General features: G+C 48.6%; 1 protein-coding gene across 1 annotated transcript in view; it reads left to right on the plus strand.

Annotated features, from left to right (window-relative positions):
* Positions 1–17,815, plus strand: part of LOC140387341 (glycine amidinotransferase, mitochondrial-like) — a 102,026-nt gene that overhangs the window by 32,194 nt on the left and 52,017 nt on the right. The window contains exon 4 of the mRNA XM_072470286.1: positions 12,704–12,894. Coding sequence (XP_072326387.1) covers positions 12,704–12,894 — 191 coding nt within the window. The remainder of the gene's footprint in view (positions 1–12,703; positions 12,895–17,815) is intronic.

Raw genomic sequence — 17,815 nt, forward strand, 5'->3', positions numbered from 1 at the left:
GGACGCCCCAGGAAACGGCCGCCAAAGGGATCCAGTGTCAGAGGGCAGGAATCACAGGAGTCCACCTCCAGTTCTGCTGTACCGTCTGGGGAACCACGTAGACGTAGTCAAAGGGCCCGTAAGGCCAAACAATTAGACACTGAGTAAGTTGGCACGGGTGCAGGGCACAGATGAGTTTTAGGGGCTAGGGCACGTGCATGAACTCCTTTGGTTATTAAAGTCAATGTTACACCTACCGAAGCTGCCTTTGTGCTCTGTCCAAAGTGTGCGGGGGTGTCATGTACGTTGAGCGCAAGTGTGTGTGTGAGGGGTGGTCTTACCTCAGCCCCAGGTGAGTCTGGCCCCTTCCCCCTGGGCCGCCATCAACATCCCCCGGGCAGAGGACGGGACCGTGCGCTGCAGTGTCACAGCCGCATGCAGGGATGGTCCGGGTGGATGGTGGTACTGTGGCCATGGGTCAGACATAGTCCAACAATGTAGAGCCAGGAGCTCATCGGAGGCGGGTTGTCATCATTCTCCATGGCCTGCGATAGACACGCGTCCACCCGCAACTGGGTGAGCCCGGCCCGTTGTGCCGCCGGTGGATCGGCAATTGGGGGTGGGGGGGTGCTGTGCATGCGGGTGGGGTGTGTGGGGTTGGGGAGGGGGGTGAGGGTGCTGGGTGGGTGGATGGGTGGGGGGTGTGGGTGGTCGGCTGTTGTCATGGTGTGCGGTCTGTGGCCATACTACCCGATTCCCACGCCCATCTAGTCAGTGAAGCGGGCGTCTATCAGTCTGTCCCGTGCCCGCTGGGCCAGCCGGTAACGGTGGACAGCCACCCGCCTGTGTCTACCCCGTCTGCCCTGACCATTGCCCCCATCCCCCTCATCTGGGGAGGACTGGGCCTCTTCCTGCTGCTCCTCCACTCCGCCCTCCTCTGCCTGCGGCACATCGTCCCTCTGCTGGGCTATGTTGTGCAGGACGCAGCACACCACAATGATGCGGCCGACCCTATCTGACCGATACTGGAGGGCGCCCCCAGAGAGGTCCAGGCACCTGAAACGCATCTTCAGCACGCCAAAGCACCTCTCGATCACTCCCCTTGTCGCTACATGGGCATCATTGTAGCGGTTCTCCGCCTCATTGCGTGGCCTCCGTATAGGCGTCATCAGCCACGATCGCAATGGGTAGCCCCTGTCGCCCAGCAACCAGCCCCTCAGCCGGGGATGGCGTCCCTCGTACATGCCGGGGATGGATGACCGCGACAACACGAATGAGTCGTGTACACTGCCTGGGTGACGGGCGCAGACGTGCAGGATCATCATGCGGTGGTCGCAGACCACCTGTACGTTCATTGAATAGGTCCCCTTCCTATTAGTGAACACGGCCCTGTTCTCTGCAGGTGGCCGCACGGCGACGTGCATCCCATCGATCGCGCCCTGGACCATGGGGAACCCGACAACGGCAGAGAAGCCCACGACCCGGGCATCTTGGCTGGCCCGGTCCACGGGGAAGCGGATGTAGCGGTGCGCCATGGCATAAAGGGCATCTGTCACTGCCCGGATGCACCGATGCACCGATGTCTGCGATATGCCGGACAGGTCCCCACTCGGTGCCTGGAATGACCCCGTTGCATAAAAGTTCAGGGCCACCGTAACCTTGACGGACACGGGGAGAGGGTGTCCCCCGCCAGTGCCACGCGGTGACAGGTGTGCCAGCAGGTGGCAGATGTGTGCCACGGTTTCCCGGCTCATCCGGAGTCTCCTCCTGCATTCCCGGTCCGTGAGGTCCTGGTATGACTGCCGGGGCCGGTACACACGGGGCGCCCTCGGGTGCCTCCGTTGCCGTGGGGCCGCGACGTCCTCCTCCCCCCTCCTCGTCCTGTCGGTCAGGTGTCCCTCCAGCCTGGGCGGCTGCCGCCTGCCCCTCTGCGGCAGCCTGCGCCGCCTCTCTGGCACGCTCCTCCTCCTCCTCCTCCTCCTCATCCAGGGCAACATAGACATGAGCGGCTGCCACCACGGCGGCTAACATCGCTGGATGGTCTGAAAACATGACGGCCTGGTGGGGGGGAGGGGAACGACGACATGTCATCATTGCCCATATCCCCTCCTCCCCCCAGCCAGGTGGCATGGACCGCATGGGTCCAACTGTTGGAGGCTGGCACCTGGCCAGGTGGACCAACTCATTTGCCCTCCCATCACCCACCCCGGCACGGACCCCCTCCCCAACCTCCACCCCGGCACGGACCCCCCCCCCCCAACCTCCACCCCGGCACGGACCCCCCCCCAACCTCCACCCCGGCATGGACCCCCTCCCCAACCTCCACCCCAGCACGGACCCCCCCCCAACCCCCAACCTCCACCCCGGCACGGACCCCCTCCCCAACCTCCACCCCGGCACGGACCCCCTCCCCAACCTCCACCCCGGCACGGACCCCCTCCCCAACCCCCAACCTCCACCCCGGCACGGACCCCAACCCCCAACCTCCACCCCGGCACGGACCCCCCCCCCCAACCTCCACCCCGGCACGGACCCCCCCCCCCAACCTCCACCCCGGCACGGACCCCCCTCCCGGCACTCCCCCGGAGCCCAGCCTACTCTAACCACCCCCCCCCCCTCCCCCCCCCCCCCCCCCCCCCCCCCCCCCCCCGCCGCACACACACACACACAAGCCGAGACACACCTCTCCTCACGCAATCAGTCTGCGGCCACGCCATTTCCTGCCCAGAGCCAACCCCCCAGGCCGTCACTCACCTCCTCGCTGGTTGGCGTGAGCCTGGAGCACCGGGTCACGCCGATGAAAAGGAGGTTTGATTCACGTCGACGTGAACGGTCATCACGTCGACGGGACTTCGGCCCATCCGGAAGGGAGAATATCGGCAGGCCGAAAATCGGCTGCCTTGCGCAGACCCGTGACATTCTCCGCGGCAGCGGCGCCATTAACGCCCCGCCGACTTTTCTCCCTTCGGAGACTTCGGCGGGGGCGGGGGCGGGATTCACGGCGGCCAACGGCCATTCTCCGACCCAGCGGGGGGTCGGAGAATGACGCCTCAGGTGTCCACACAGGGTAATGAGGAGGGAGCAGGAACTATGGCTGAAGTTCTCTTTTAGCCCAGACATGTGTTTTGTCCTTTCTAGTTTTAAGATGACCAGGACATCAAATGGAATTAGGTGTGATGTGTTTGAATCAGATCTTAGAGGTACAACACTGGTCAGGAAAAACAAGAACCCATTCATCACTCCCAACCTGTTCCAGCATTCAATCAGAGCATGGCAGATCTCTACCTCAACCTGATTTACCTTCCATAGCCTTAATGTTGCTGCAAATGTGCAGAGCGTTGGTGAGAGCACACTTGGTTCGCAGTCTCCTTACTGAAAGAGAGATCTACTTGCAGTGGAAGCAGTTCAGGGAATGTTCACTGGGCTGATTGCTGAGATGAAGGTGTTTTCGAAGGAAAGATTGAGCAGGTTGGCCCTATATTCATTGGAGTTGAGAAGAATGAGAGATGATCTTATTGAACATTTTGAGGGGTTTTGACAGGGTAGATTCTGAGGGACCAGGGCCCAGGAACGTTGGAGGGGAGGGGGGTTGCCTGGCCGGGCTGAAGCAAATCTTTCCCATGCCTTTGATTGATTGCTTCATGGCCTGAGCAACTCCATCATTTCCTGAATGGTGGGACAGGGCGAGGAGATTGGAGGAAAGGTACCTGTCAGTGAAATACAGTTTCAATGATACAATTGGTGATCTGTTCCAATTCCTAAATCCTAAAACATTCACGCACCAGTCTGCATACCTCCCTAATGCTCCCATCCTTCAAAGATCTATGTGTTCACACACCTTTTTTTGGTATTTTCAGTTTTGTCTTTTTTAATCACAAGGAGACAATAGTCTGAATTTATATCGCTGCCATCTTACATATCAATGTTCCTCTATACCCTTTCTAAAATGTTGTTACACTATTACAATCTATTTGATTCTATACACATCGCATGGATTTCTACAAGTGTATGCTCATCTTTTTAGTTGTTTAAAAGAACTATTTGCCACCCCGTCACATAGAATCATAGAAGTTTACAGCATGGAAACAGGCCCTTCGGCCCAACCAGTCCATGCCGCCCAGTTTTTACCATTAAGCTAGTCCCAGTTGCCCGCACTTGGCCCATAACCCTCTATACCCATCTTACCTATGTAACTATCTAAATGCTTTTTGAAAGACACAATTGTACCCGCCTCTACTACTACCTCTGGCAGCCCATTCCAGACACTCACTACCCTCTGAGTGAAGAAATTGCCCCTCTGGGCCCTTCTGAATCTCTCCCCTCTCACCTTAAACCTATGCCCTCTAGTTTTAGACTCCCCTACCTTTGGGAAAAGATGTTGACTATCTACCTTATCTATGCCCCTCATTATTTTATAGACCTCTATAAGATCACCCCTAAGCCTCCTACGCTCCAGGGAAAAAAGTCCCAGTCTATCCAGCCTCTCCTTATAACTCAAACCATCAAGTCCCGGCAACATCCTAGTAAATCTTTTCTGCACTCTTTCTAGTTTAATAATATCCTTTCTATAATAGGGTGACCAGAACTGCACACAGTATTCCAAGTGTGGCCGTACCAATGTCTTGTACAACTTCAACAAGACGTCCCAACTCCTGTATTCAATGTTCTGACCAATGAAACCAAGCATGCCGAATGCCTTCTTCACCACCCTGTCCACCTGCGACTCCACCTTCAAGGAGCTATGAACCTGTACTCCTAGATCTCTTTGTTCTATAACTCTCCCCAACGCCATACCATTAACTGAGTAGGTCCTGGCCTGATTCGATCTGCCAAAATGCATCACCTCACATTTATCTAAATTAAACTCCATCTGCCATTCGTCGGCCCACTGGCCTAATTGATCAAGATCCCGTTGCAATCCTAGATAACCTTCTTCACTATCCACTGTGCCACCAATCTTGGTGTCATCTGCAAACTTACTAACCATGCCTCCTAAATTCTCATCCAAATCATTAATATAAATCACAAATAACAGTGGACCCAGCACCGATCCCTGAGGCACACCACTGGTCACAGGCCTCCAGTTTGAAAAACAACCCTCTACAACCACCCTCTGCCTTCTGTCGTCCAGCCAATTTTGAATCCAATTGGCAACCTCACCCTGGATCCCGTGAGCTTTAACCTTCTGCAACAATCATTTTCTTGACAGAATTGTATCAGTTTCTCTCCCCTTTCACTTTCTCAATCCGAGGCCATATCGACTGGTGTTCAATCCCGATGTTCCTTCACTGATTTTCCCATTTAGTCGCTCATTAGTATTATATATATAATTCTTATTAGTGTCACAAGTAGGCTTACATTAACACTGCAATGAAGTTACTGTGAAATTCCCCTAGTCGCCACATTCCGGCCCCTGTTCAGGGACACAGAGGGAGAATTCAGAATGTCCAATTCACCCTAACAAACATGTCTCACCACCACACCAGTGGATTTGATCGTAACACTTCAAAATATCACCATAAAATTCCTCCTGTTTCCTGCTCACTCTGATCTTGTAACGGGGCATAACTCAAAAGGCTTTCGAGAACAAAGAATAATGCAGCACAGGAACAGGCCCTTCGGCCCTCCCAGCCTGTACCGGTCATGATACCACCCTTGGCCAAAACCCTAAAGAAAAAAGAATATAATTTCCTACAATCTTTTTTCAAAAACTTATTTTATTACAAACATGTATCAAAACAGGTTACAGCAAGTAAACACCCCGGGAAACATACTTCCCAACAATCAACTATACAGTTTGTACAGATTTTTCCCCTTTTTCACCCCATCTCTCCTCACCCCCCTGCGATGAACAGCTCTTCAAACACAGTCACAAACATCCCCCACATTTTCTCAAACTCCCCTGCTGAGCCCCTTAACTCATACTTTATCTTCTCTAACCACAGGAAGTCGTACAGGTCACCCAACCAAGCTGCTACCCCCGGTGGCGATGCCGACCGCCACTCCAGCAAAATTCGTCACCGTGCAATCAGAGAGGTGAAGGCCAAGACATCGGCCTTCCTCCTCTCCATGAGCTCCGGCTTCTCTGAAACCCCAAATATCGTCACCAAAGGGTCCGGGTCCACTCCCTCCTCCACTATCCTGGCTAAGACCGTGAACACTCCCGCCCAGAATCTTCCCAATTTTTCGCAACCCCAAAACATGTGTGCATGATTCGCTGGCCCCCGCCCACACCTCTTACACTCATCTGCTACCCCCTGAAAGAACCCACTCATTCTCACCCGAGTCATATGCACCCTGTGCACCAACTTAAACTGTATCAGGCTCATCCTTGCACAAGAGGAGGTCCCGTTTACCCTTCGCAGTGCCTCACTCTATACTCCCCAATTCATTCCATTCCCAACTCCGCTTCCCATTCTCCTTGATCTTCACCACCCGCTCGCCTCCCTGCTCCCAGTCACTTGTATATATCCCCAATTCTTCCCCCCTTCCACATCCGGAAGCAGCAGTCGCTCCAGCAGGGTGTATCCCGGCAATCTAGGGAACCCCTTCCAGACCTTTCGTGCAAAGTCCCTAACCTGTAGATACCTGAACTCACTCCCCCTCGGCAGTTCTACCCTCTCCCTTAGCTCCTCCAGACTGGCGAACCCTTCCTCCAAATACAAATCCCTCACCTTGACCAGCCCCACTTCCCTCCACCTCCTGTATACACTATTCATCCCCCCCGGCCCAAACCCATGATTCTCGCACAGTTGCGTTAGCACCGACATCCCTTCCGCCCTAAAATGCCTCCTCAGCTGATTCCATATCTTCACCGTGGACTGCACCACTGGTCTCCCTGAATACCCACTCAGACCTACGATCTTAATCATGATCATTGTTTAATTCTGAATTGATCACCTTGGACTGGACTCTTGTATTTTATGTTCATGAGGATTCTGATTCCAATCTCACTCTTGAGAAATAAAGCCCCTGATTATTTCCATCTGATCAGATTCTAACTGTCCCAGTAAGTCAATCCAGTGTCTATCCATTTCCTGTATACAGTTATCAAAGTTTCCTGCTTGATATAAAGTACATTTATTCCACATTCCTATTGTCAAGAAGCCACTTCCTACATTGAGTATTAACAAAGTCAGAAGTAAACCTCTCGTGAGTTTAGGCAACTCTGTCACAAATCTGATGGTTAATTTGTTGAGTGCGTCATCTTTGCCTGTCACAGGATCTGTCTCAGGATCGGCTACAGGAGGCTCAACCTTGTCTTGGACGATGACGATGGGTTTATACTGTGGTTGGATGGCCACATTGCCTTACTGAGCACCATGACTGTGTCCGTGGGTGTGTCACACACCTTGCTGGCCGCCTCCTTATTCTCCCACTAACTTGTTACATTCTTCTGCCTCCTCCCATTAGAAAGGCTGATGTCCCCCCACCAGCCGAAATGACAAAACCAGTCTGAATGTCTCCAGAATCAAAATAGATCGAGGTCTCAGAACAAGAAATGAAAAATAAAAAAATGGAAAATGAGAGTCTAGAACATGCCACAAAATGGAAAAGAAAAACAGACGAGGGGTGGGTGGCAGCGGAGATCAGAACAATGACGATAGAAAGAGGAAAGAAAAGTAACACACCCGAGTATGATGAAATTGTAAAGAAAATAAAGATTGTGTAGGCAGGTGGAGGAGAAATGGAATAGTGAAACGTGCGAGGAAATATTGAAGCTGGAAAGAAATTACAAAATCAACTGAAAGTGAATGAGTTGAATCTATTGATTGGGAATCTATTGATTGGGAATCTATTGATTGGGAATGAATACATCGTGATGAGGGAGTGCGAAGTGAGGGAGTGGCTGGTTTAGCTCAGTGGGCTAGACAGCTGGCTTATAATGCAGAACAAGGCCAGCAGCGCGGGTTCAAATCTGAATTCTCCATCAGCGTACCCGAACAGGTACCAGAATGTGGCGACTAGGGGCTTTTCACAGTAACTTCATTGCACTGTTAATGTAAGCCTACTTGTGACAATAAAGATTCTTTACATTTAATGCTGAGCTCTGCAAACTAAATGAAATGGTTGTAATTTAATTGACATCTGGTGGAAATAAAGACCTCAATTAGAGTTTGCAGGTAAAAAGTATAGTTAAGAATAGAAACATAGAAGATAGGGCCAAGAGGCGGCCATTCGGCCCCTCGAGCCTGCTCCACCATTCATTATGATCCTGGCTGATCATCAAGTTCAATATCCTGATCCTGCCTGCCCCCCACATCCCTCGATCCCTTTAGACCCAAGAGCTATATCTAATTCCTTCTTGAAATGACACAACATTTTGGCCTCAACTACTTTCTGTGGTAGCGAATTCCACAGATTCACCGCTCTCTGGGTGAAGAAATGTCTCCTCACCTCAGTCCTAAAAGGTTTCGCCCTTATCCTCAAACTACAACCCCTAGTCCTGGACTCCCCCACCATCAGGAACATTCTTTCTGAATCTGTCCTGTCTAATCCTGTTAGAATTTTGTAAGTTTCTATGAGATCTCCTCTCACTCTTCTAAACTCCAATGAATATAATCCTAACCGACTTAGTCTCTCCTCATATGACAGTCCCACCATCCCAGGAATCAGCCTGGTAAACCCTCGCTGCTCTCCCTCCATAGCAAGAACATCCTTCCTCAGATAGAGACACCAAAACTGCCCACAATACTCCAGGTGTGGCCTCACCAATGCCCGATACAATTGCAGCAAAACATCACCATTTCTATACACAAATCCTCTCGCTATGAAGGCCAACATACCATTTACTTTCTTTCCTGCCGGCTGTACCTGCGCGCTTACTTTCAGCGACTGATGCACGAGGACACCAAGGTCTCGCTGAGTATCCGCCTCTCTCAATTTACACCCATTCAAATAATAATCTGCTGTCCTATTTTTGCTACTAAAGTGGATAACCTCGCATCTATCCACATTATACTGCATCTGCCATGTGTGTGCCCACTCACTCAGCCTGTCCCAATCCCGCTGAAGCATCTCTGCATCCACCTCACAGCTCACCCGCCTCACAGCTCACCCTCCCACCCAACTTTGTATCATCTGCAAACCTGGTGATAATATACTTAGTTCCCTCGTCCAAATCATGAATATATAATGTGAGCAGTTGGGGTCCTGGCACAGATCCCTGCGGTACCCCACTGGTCACTGCCTGCCAATCAGAAAACAACCCATTTATTCCAACATTTTGCTTCCTGTCTGTGAACCAGTTTTTATCCATCTCAAGACGCTACCATTAATCCCATGCGCTTTAACTTTACATAGTAATCTGCTATGTGAGATCTTGTCAAAAGCCTTCTGAAAGTCTAAATAAACCACATCCACCGGTTCTCTCTCGTCAACCCTACTAGTTACATCTTCAAATAATTCGAGTAGATTTGTCAAGCATGATTTTCCTTTTGTAAATCCATGCTGACTTTGCCTGATTATATCACTGCTTTCCAAATGCTGTGCTATGAATTCCTTAAGGCCGAATGGCCTTACTTCCACTCCTATGTCTTATGGTCTTAATAATGGACTCCAGCAACTTCCCTACTACCAATGTTAGGCTCACTGGTCTATAGTTCCGTTTTCTCTCTACCTCCCTTTTTGAATAGCAGGGTCACATTCGCTACTCTCCAATCTGTAGGAACCATTCCAGAGTCCAAAGAATTTTGGAAAATGACCACCAATTCTACTATTTCTAGGGCCACTTCCTTAAGTACTGTGGGATGAAGATTATCAGGCCCTGGCAATTTATCCGCCTTCAATCCCAACAGTTTCTCCAAAACCATTTCTCTACTAATGCTAATTTCCTTCAGCTCCTCACTGAACCTTGTGATTCTCAGAACCTCCGGTACATGATTCATGTCTTCCTTTGTGAAGACTGAAGCAAAGTATGAATTTAGTTCCTCAGCCATTTCTTTGTTCCCTGTTATGAATTTCCCCGTTTCTGACTGTAAGGGACCTACATTCGTTTTTATCAATCTTTTTCTCTTTACATACAATCTGCAAGATAACTTCATATATTGGAATTCAGTCAGTGTATCCTGCAAAATAAATGCAGGAGGAGGGTGTGAAAGTGCCAATGTATCATGGGCTGGATCCTCTAGTCACCCAGCTCCAGCACGCGAGATTCTATCTTCCTTCTTACCAATGGGATTTCATAGAACATAGAACATAGAAAAATACAGCACAGAACAGGCCCTTCGACCCACGATGTTGTGCCGAACCTTTGTCCTAGATTAATCATAGATTACCATTGAATTTACAGTGCAGAAGGAGGCCATTCGGCCCATTAAGTCTGCACCAGCTCTTGGATAGAGCACCCTACCCAAGGTCAACACCTCCACCCAACACTAAGGGCAATTTTGGACACGAAGGGCAATTTATCATGGCCAATCCACCTAACCTGCACATCTTTGGACTGTGGGAGGAAACCGGAGCACCCGGAGGAAACTCACTGTAATTTCCCATTGTAACTACCCCAATCTGCCGGGATACCCACGGGAGAGGTGCGCTGCCAGCGGGAAAAGTGCATTTTGACAACCGGAGAATTCTGGCCATTATTTCAGAATATAAACCGATGCTATAAATGCTGAGATCTCTCTTAGCTGCTTGCCCTCGGTTCTGCTGAGATGATACTGGCTTTAAACAAGTTGGCTTGTCATGTGACTGCCCTCTCCATGAGCCAGGGTCTAATTGTTCAGGTGGTAAGGTTGATGGATTGAGTATGTTGTGATTAATGTAGAAATTGTTATACGTTATGTTTTATGTTCTGTCGCAGTAATGTTACTAAAAATACTGGTTTAAAAGTCGTAAAAGGTGAGGTAATAATTTTAACCCCATGGCTACAGATAAAGGGTTAATGGTATCGTGTTTAGATTGCTCTAGATTCCCTGGGGTATGGATCATTTATGAGAGATTTAATTTAGTCGTGGCTCAGCAGGTCATGGAACAGAGTGAGATACAGGTGATATAATTAGCAGGAGGAGCCAGGTCTGTCTGTATGTTTGTAGTCTGCTATGGGATTTTAAGTTGAACAGCAGTTTTGCTAAATGCTGTGAGGTTGAGCAGAAGTATACTTGATCTGGTCTTAAATGGAACTCTCTCCAATGATCTGCACAGCTAAGCAAGTAAACCTGTTTTGTTAACTTTATTTCTAAATGGCATTTGAACTGTATTGGGTTCTTAATTGGAATCAGTGGCAGGTATAGATAATAAGTTCAAGTTTTTCCTTTTATTTAAGAACTATTTAACTGATAATTGTAAAACTATTCTTTTGATGTTAATATGGTTAATTCTGTGTTTTAAATTAAAGTCTGTTTTAATAGAAAAGAGTCCTATTGGTCAGATCATTACTCCTGGGGTGAAGTTTCCTTTCCTCACTGTTTTACAAATTAAAAAAGTGTTTGTGTTTTCTCGTCCGGTATCCGAACAAAAGCTGGGGTCTGATTGGGTGTCCTAACAATGTGGACTTTATGCTAATGGATAGTAAATATGTATCATTTACATTCCGCTGAGGTCATTGTCTTTGGGTTATTGTTATTTCCATCTCAATGGGGTCAGAATGTGAAACATACAGAATTGCAGGTCGCCACTCTGTTTGTCAGTTCAAGTTACTTCAGTCTGTTATTTAAATAGAAATCTTTTTTAAAAGTTCAATTAATGTTACCAGCTGGTGGATTAAAAATTCCTATTTGTTATCCCCTACTCCATAAGCTCTTATTTTGCATCATAATTTTGATGTCACGCCATATGAAATTTCCTTTTGGAAATCTGAGTACAGCACATCCACAGGTTCCCCCTTATCCACATTGAGGAAGAACTCCACTAAACTACAGAAAGAAGTCTTGACAACACCAGGTTATAGTCCAACAGGTTTATTTGGCATCACTAGCTTTCAGAGCACTGCTCCTTCCTCAGGTGAATGAACACATATATAGACAAAGACTATCTATAGACTGTCATGGGGCGATAGTTAGATTCTCTCTTGTTGATGGCATTACCATAATTGAATCCCCCACTGTTAACATCCTGGGGGTTACCATTGATCAGAAACTGAACTGTACTAGCCATATTAATACTGTGGCTATAAGAGCAGGTCAGAGGCTGGGAATCCTGGGACAAATAACTCACCTCCTGACCCCCCCAAAGCCTGTCCACAATCGACAAGGCACAAGTCAGGAGTGTGATGGAATACTCTCCACTTGCCTGGATGAGAGCAGCTCCAACAACACTCAAAAAGCTCAACACCATCCAGGACAAAGCAGCCCCGCTTGATTGCTCCCCCTTCCACAAACATTCACTCCCTTCACCTCCACTAACATACAGTGGCAGCCGTGTGTACCATCTAAACGATTCACTGCAGGAACCCAGCACGACTCCTCAGGCAGCACCTTCCAAAATCACGGCCACTGCCACCTCGAAGGACAAGAGCAGACAGGACCTGGGGAACATCACCCTGCACCACAGAGACTGCAGCGGTTCAAGAAGGCAGCTTACCACCACCTTCTCAAGGGATGGGCAGTAAATACTGACCGAGCCAATGATGCCCACATCCTGCAAAATGATTTTTTTGAAAGTCCATCACTTTGATGAGCACAGAGGACCTGTTATATTTTCTGAAGCAGATACTGTTGAGTTGAATATTGGCTGAGGTAAACTGATCACAGAATGTTGTACTGATAGTAACTCCTCTCCTCAGGGATGTACGCTGCTATGCCAAGAGATATATTGCTGGTGGTTGGCAATGAGATCATTGAAGCACCAATGGCCTGGCGTGCTCGCTTTTTTGAATACCGAGCCTATCGGACACTCATCAAGGATTACTTTCTGCGGGGAGCAAAATGGACAACAGCTCCTAAACCACAAATGTCCGACAAACTCTATGACTTGGTAAGCATGGACTCGCTCGGAGAGTTTGTGTCAAAGGGAAAATTCCTCACATCATTAAACTCTTCCTCAGACACGAGTGAGACCTCAGCTGGATATTGTGTACAGTTCAATACACAGTATTGTGTTGTGGGCACAATGCCAACGTGGACACAATACAGAATTGTGCTGGGTGCCACTCTATAGGAAGGATGTGGGTGCAAGTGCAAGAGTGGGAAAAGGAATGGGACCAATAGTTTCTTGACCAATAAAGGAGTCCGAAGTTATTGAGGGTTGAGGACACAATCCAGTCAGCTGTGATCTTACTAAATGGTGGAGCAGGGTCGAGGGGCCGAGTGGCCTCCTGCTGCTCCTAATTTATTTGATCAGGTACCAGAAAGGAGATTTATCGAAAGAGGCAGGGGGCAAGGCTGGGATATTCAATGAATATTATACTCCAGTCTTCACCACGGAAGAAGCTGACCCTGGCCATGGTGAAAGAGGAGGTCATTCAGACACTATTGTAGAGTTTCAGATTGATGAGGAGGTATTTGAGGGACTGGATGAGATGTATCCAAAGATACTGAGGGAAGTGAGAGGAGACATTCTGGAGAAACCGGCCATAATCCTTCAGTCTTCCTCCGACTGTGGGCTGGTGCCAGAGGACTGGAGAATTGTGAATGTTACACCCTTGTTCACAAAAGGATGTAAAGATAAGCCCAACACTGGCAGGTCAGTCACTAACTTTGGAGGTGGGGAAACTTCAAAAAAATGATCATTCGGGGGAAATTAATAGTCACCATGAACAAATGTAGGTTAATTAAAGAAAGTCAGGGCAAATTTATTAAAGGAAAATTATGTTTAACAAACTTCCTGGAGTTTATTATTTCAAATTTAAATGTTGAGCAATTACTTCAGTTATCTCTTCCTTCCGAGCTTCAGCCAACCCCTCTATTTTTAATGCACCTGCCAATTCGACGAGCCTGTCTTTTCAAAGCCCTTTTCAATAAACAAGAGACAAGTCGTCCACCTGAAGAAAAATCTTAGCAGCCTCCACAATCACCTGGGTATATTGCTACAAAGCTGGTGTTGCTGTTTAATGTGAACCATAATCCAAACTTTGCCATCAACCATTCCAAAGATTCTGGACAAGCCCCCAAATTATGTTACGACCCCCTGGGCTAGGAGGTGGTCAATTCCAGCCCCACTTGACCCAGAGTCGCAACACAAGTGAATTAACCAATATTTCTTCGAAAAATTGCCAAAGTCTTTGGTCCTTGGCTGCCCAACAATTACAGTCACCAGGTTTGTAAATTTAAACACAATTATTTTTTATTTAAAACAAGAACAATAATGAAATATGCAGCTAATACAAGTGGTTAACTATTATCTAATTTCTAATCCCTCACTTTAACTTGCCCCCACCTCTACACACACACACAAGACAGACAAACACAGAGGGAGAAGATTAGGGTGTAAAAAAAAAGCTAACTAGAAGAAAAGAGAGTATTTCTTTCAGATAGCTGTCTTTGTGCAGACCTTCCTTCACAGTAAGCTTTCAGATCCAGGTGTCTGTTTGCAGCCTGGAATAGTTCCGCTGTGGATCCAATCAGGTCTCTGAAGTTGCAGAAATGCAGCAACTCTCAGTCTGGAGAGAGTGAAGATCCTTTCCCCTGAGTGTCCAGCATTCAAACTGAGCTCCTTGGGTCTCTGAAGATCATTCCAATTGAGTAGGACTCAATAATCCCTTTGCCACTGGGCAGAATGCGGCCTTTTGGCCAATTCAGTGGCCACCAGCCAATCAAACTAACCAAATCCCGCTCCATATCTCAGGTGCGGAAAAGTCCGCCTTCTGTCCAAAGCTACCAGAGTGCTCTCTATTGTAACTTTCTGAATTCCACAGTCTCTCTGCTGCTTGACTGAAAGATAGATGTCCATTAAAGGTCCATGGATCAAAATCATAACAGCAAAAAATATAAAGAAAGGGGAAAAAAGGGAATCAACAGGGAGGGCCCTCACAATATGAAGGCATTGGAGAGGTTTCAGATAAGATTCATGAGAACGGATCCAGAGATAAGAGAGGAAGGGCGGCACAGTGGTTAGCACTGCTGCCTCAGCGCCAGGGACCCGGGTTCAATACCGACCTTGGGCGACTGTCTGTGTGGCGTTTGCACATTCGGCCCGTGTCTGCGTGGGTTTCCTCCGGGTGCTCCAGTTTCCTCCCACAGTTCAAATTAGTGCAGGTTAGGTGTATTTGCAGGAGGGGTAGTGGGGTGGGCTTAGATAGGATGCTCTTTCAGAGAATCAATCCAGACTCAATGGGCCAAATTACCTCTTTCTGCACTGTTGGGATTCTATGAAGAAGTTGGGACTGTTTTCTTTGCAGAAGAAAAGACTGAGAAGAGATTTGAAAGAGACATGAGGGATTTGGATACAGTAGATGAGGACAAACTGAATCTATTGGTGAAAACATTGAGAAACAGACGGCACTGATCGAGGGTCTTTGGCAAAAGCAGCAATGGCAACCTGAGGAAAAGCACTTTCGCACAGCGAGTGGTTTGGATCCGGAATGTTCTGTCTGTGAGTGTGGTGGAGACAGATTCACACAGCGGGTGGTTCGGATCCGGAATGTTCTATCTGTGAGTGTGATGGAGACAGATTCACACAGCGAGTGGTTTGGATCCGGAATGTTCTATCTGTGAGTGTGGTGGAGACAGATTCACACAGCGACTGGTTCGGATCCGGAATGTTCTGTCTGTGAGTGTGATGGCCGACAGATTCACACAGCGAGTGGTTAAGATCCGGAATGTTCTATCTGTGAGTGTGATGGAGACGGATTCACACAGCGAGTGGTTAAGATCCGGAATGTTCTGTCTGTGAGTGTGATGGCCGACAGATTCACACAGCGAGTGGTTAAGATCCGGAATGTTCTATCTGTGAGTGTGGTGGAGGCAGGTTCACACAGCGAGTGGTTCGGATCCGGAATGTTCTATCTGTGAGTGTGGTGGAGGCAGGTTCACACAACGAGTGGTTCGGATCCGGAATGTTCTATCTGTGAGTGTGGTGGAGGCAGGTTCACACAGCGAGTGGTTAGGATCCGGAATGTTCTATCTGTGAGTGTGATGGCCGACAGATTCACACAGCAAGTGGTTCGGATCCGGAATGTTCTATCTGTGAGTGTGATGGGAACAGATTCACACAGCGAGTGGTTAAGATCCGGAATGTTCTATCTGTGAGTGTGGTGGAGGCAGATTCACACAGCGAGTGGTTAGGATCCGGAATGTTCTATCTGTGAGTGTGGTGGAGGCAGATTCATACAGTGAGTGGTTAGGATCCGGAATGTACTGTCTGTGAGTGTGGTGGAGACGGATTCACACAGCGAGTGGTTAGGATCCGGAATGTTCTATCTGTGAGTGCGAGAGACAGATTCACACAGCGAGTGGTTAGGATCCGGAATGTTCTATCTGTGAGTGCGAGAGACAGATTCACACAACGAGTGGTTCGGATCCGGAATGTTCTATCTGTGAGTGTGATGGCCGACAGATTCACACAGCAAGTGGTTCGGATCCGGAATGTTCTATCTGTGAGTGTGATGGGAACAGATTCACACAGCGAGTGGTTAAGATCCGGAATGTTCTATCTGTGAGTGTGGTGGAGGCAGATTCACACAGCGAGTGGTTAGGATCCGGAATGTACTGTCTGTGAGTGTGGTGGAGACGGATTCACACAGCGAGTGGTTAGGATCCGGAATGTTCTGTCTGAGAGTGTGGTGGAGACAGATTTACACAGCGAGTGGTTAGGATCCGGAATGTTCTGTCTGTCTGTGAGTGAGACAGATTCACACAGCGAGTGGTTAGGATCCGGAATGTTCTGTCTGTGAGTGAGAGAGACAGGTTCACACAGCGAGTGGTTAGGATCCGGAATGTTCTGTCTGTGAGTGTGGTGGAGACAGATTCACACAGCGAGTGGTTAGGATCCGGAATGTTCTATCTGTGAGTGCGAGAGACAGATTCACACAGCGAGTGGTTAGGATCCGGAATGTTCTGTCTGTGAGTGTGGTGGAGGCAGAGTCACACAGCGAGTGGTTAGGATCCGGAATGTTCTGTCTGAGAGTGAGACAGATTCACACAGCGAGTGGTTAGGATCCGGAATGTTCTATCTGTGAGTGCGAGAGACAAATTCACACAGCGAGTGGTTCAGATCCGGAATGTTCTGTCTGTGAGTGTGGTGGGGACAGATTCACAAAGCGAGTGGTTAGGATCCGGAATGTTCTATCTGTGAGTGTGATGGGGACAGATTCACACAGCGAGTGGTTAGGATCCGGAATGTTCTGTCTGAGAGTGAGAGAGACAGATTCACACAGCGAGTGGTTAGGATCCGGAATGTTCTGTCTGTGAGTGAGAGAGACAGATTCACACAGCGAGTGGTTAGGATCCGGAATGTTCTGTCTGTGAGTGTGGTGGAGGCAGATTCACACAGCGAGTGGTTAGGATCCGGAATGTTCTGTCTGAGAGTGTGGTGGAGACAGATTCACACAGCGAGTGGTTAGGATCCGGAATGTTCTGTCTGAGAGTGTGGTGGAGGCAGATTCACACAGCGAGTGGTTAGGATCCGGAATGTTCTATCTGTGAGTGTGGTGGAGACGGATTCACACAGCGAGTGGTTAGGATCCGGAATGTTCTGTCTGTGAGTGAGACAGATCCACACAGCGAGTGGTTAGGATCCGGAATGTTCTGTCTGTGAGTGAGAGAGACAGGTTCACACAGCGAGTGGTTAGGATCCAGAATGTTCTGTCTGAGAGAGAGACAGATTCACACAGCGAGTGGTTAGGATCCGGAATGTTCTATCTGTGAGTGCGAGAGACAGATTCACACAGCGAGTGGTTAAGATCCGGAATGTTCTGTCTGTGAGTGTGGTGGAGACAGATTCACACAGCGAGTGGTTA

Source organism: Scyliorhinus torazame, chromosome 12 (genome assembly GCF_047496885.1).
Source record: "Scyliorhinus torazame isolate Kashiwa2021f chromosome 12, sScyTor2.1, whole genome shotgun sequence".
In the NCBI taxonomy this organism is placed as follows: Eukaryota; Metazoa; Chordata; class Chondrichthyes; order Carcharhiniformes; family Scyliorhinidae; genus Scyliorhinus; species Scyliorhinus torazame.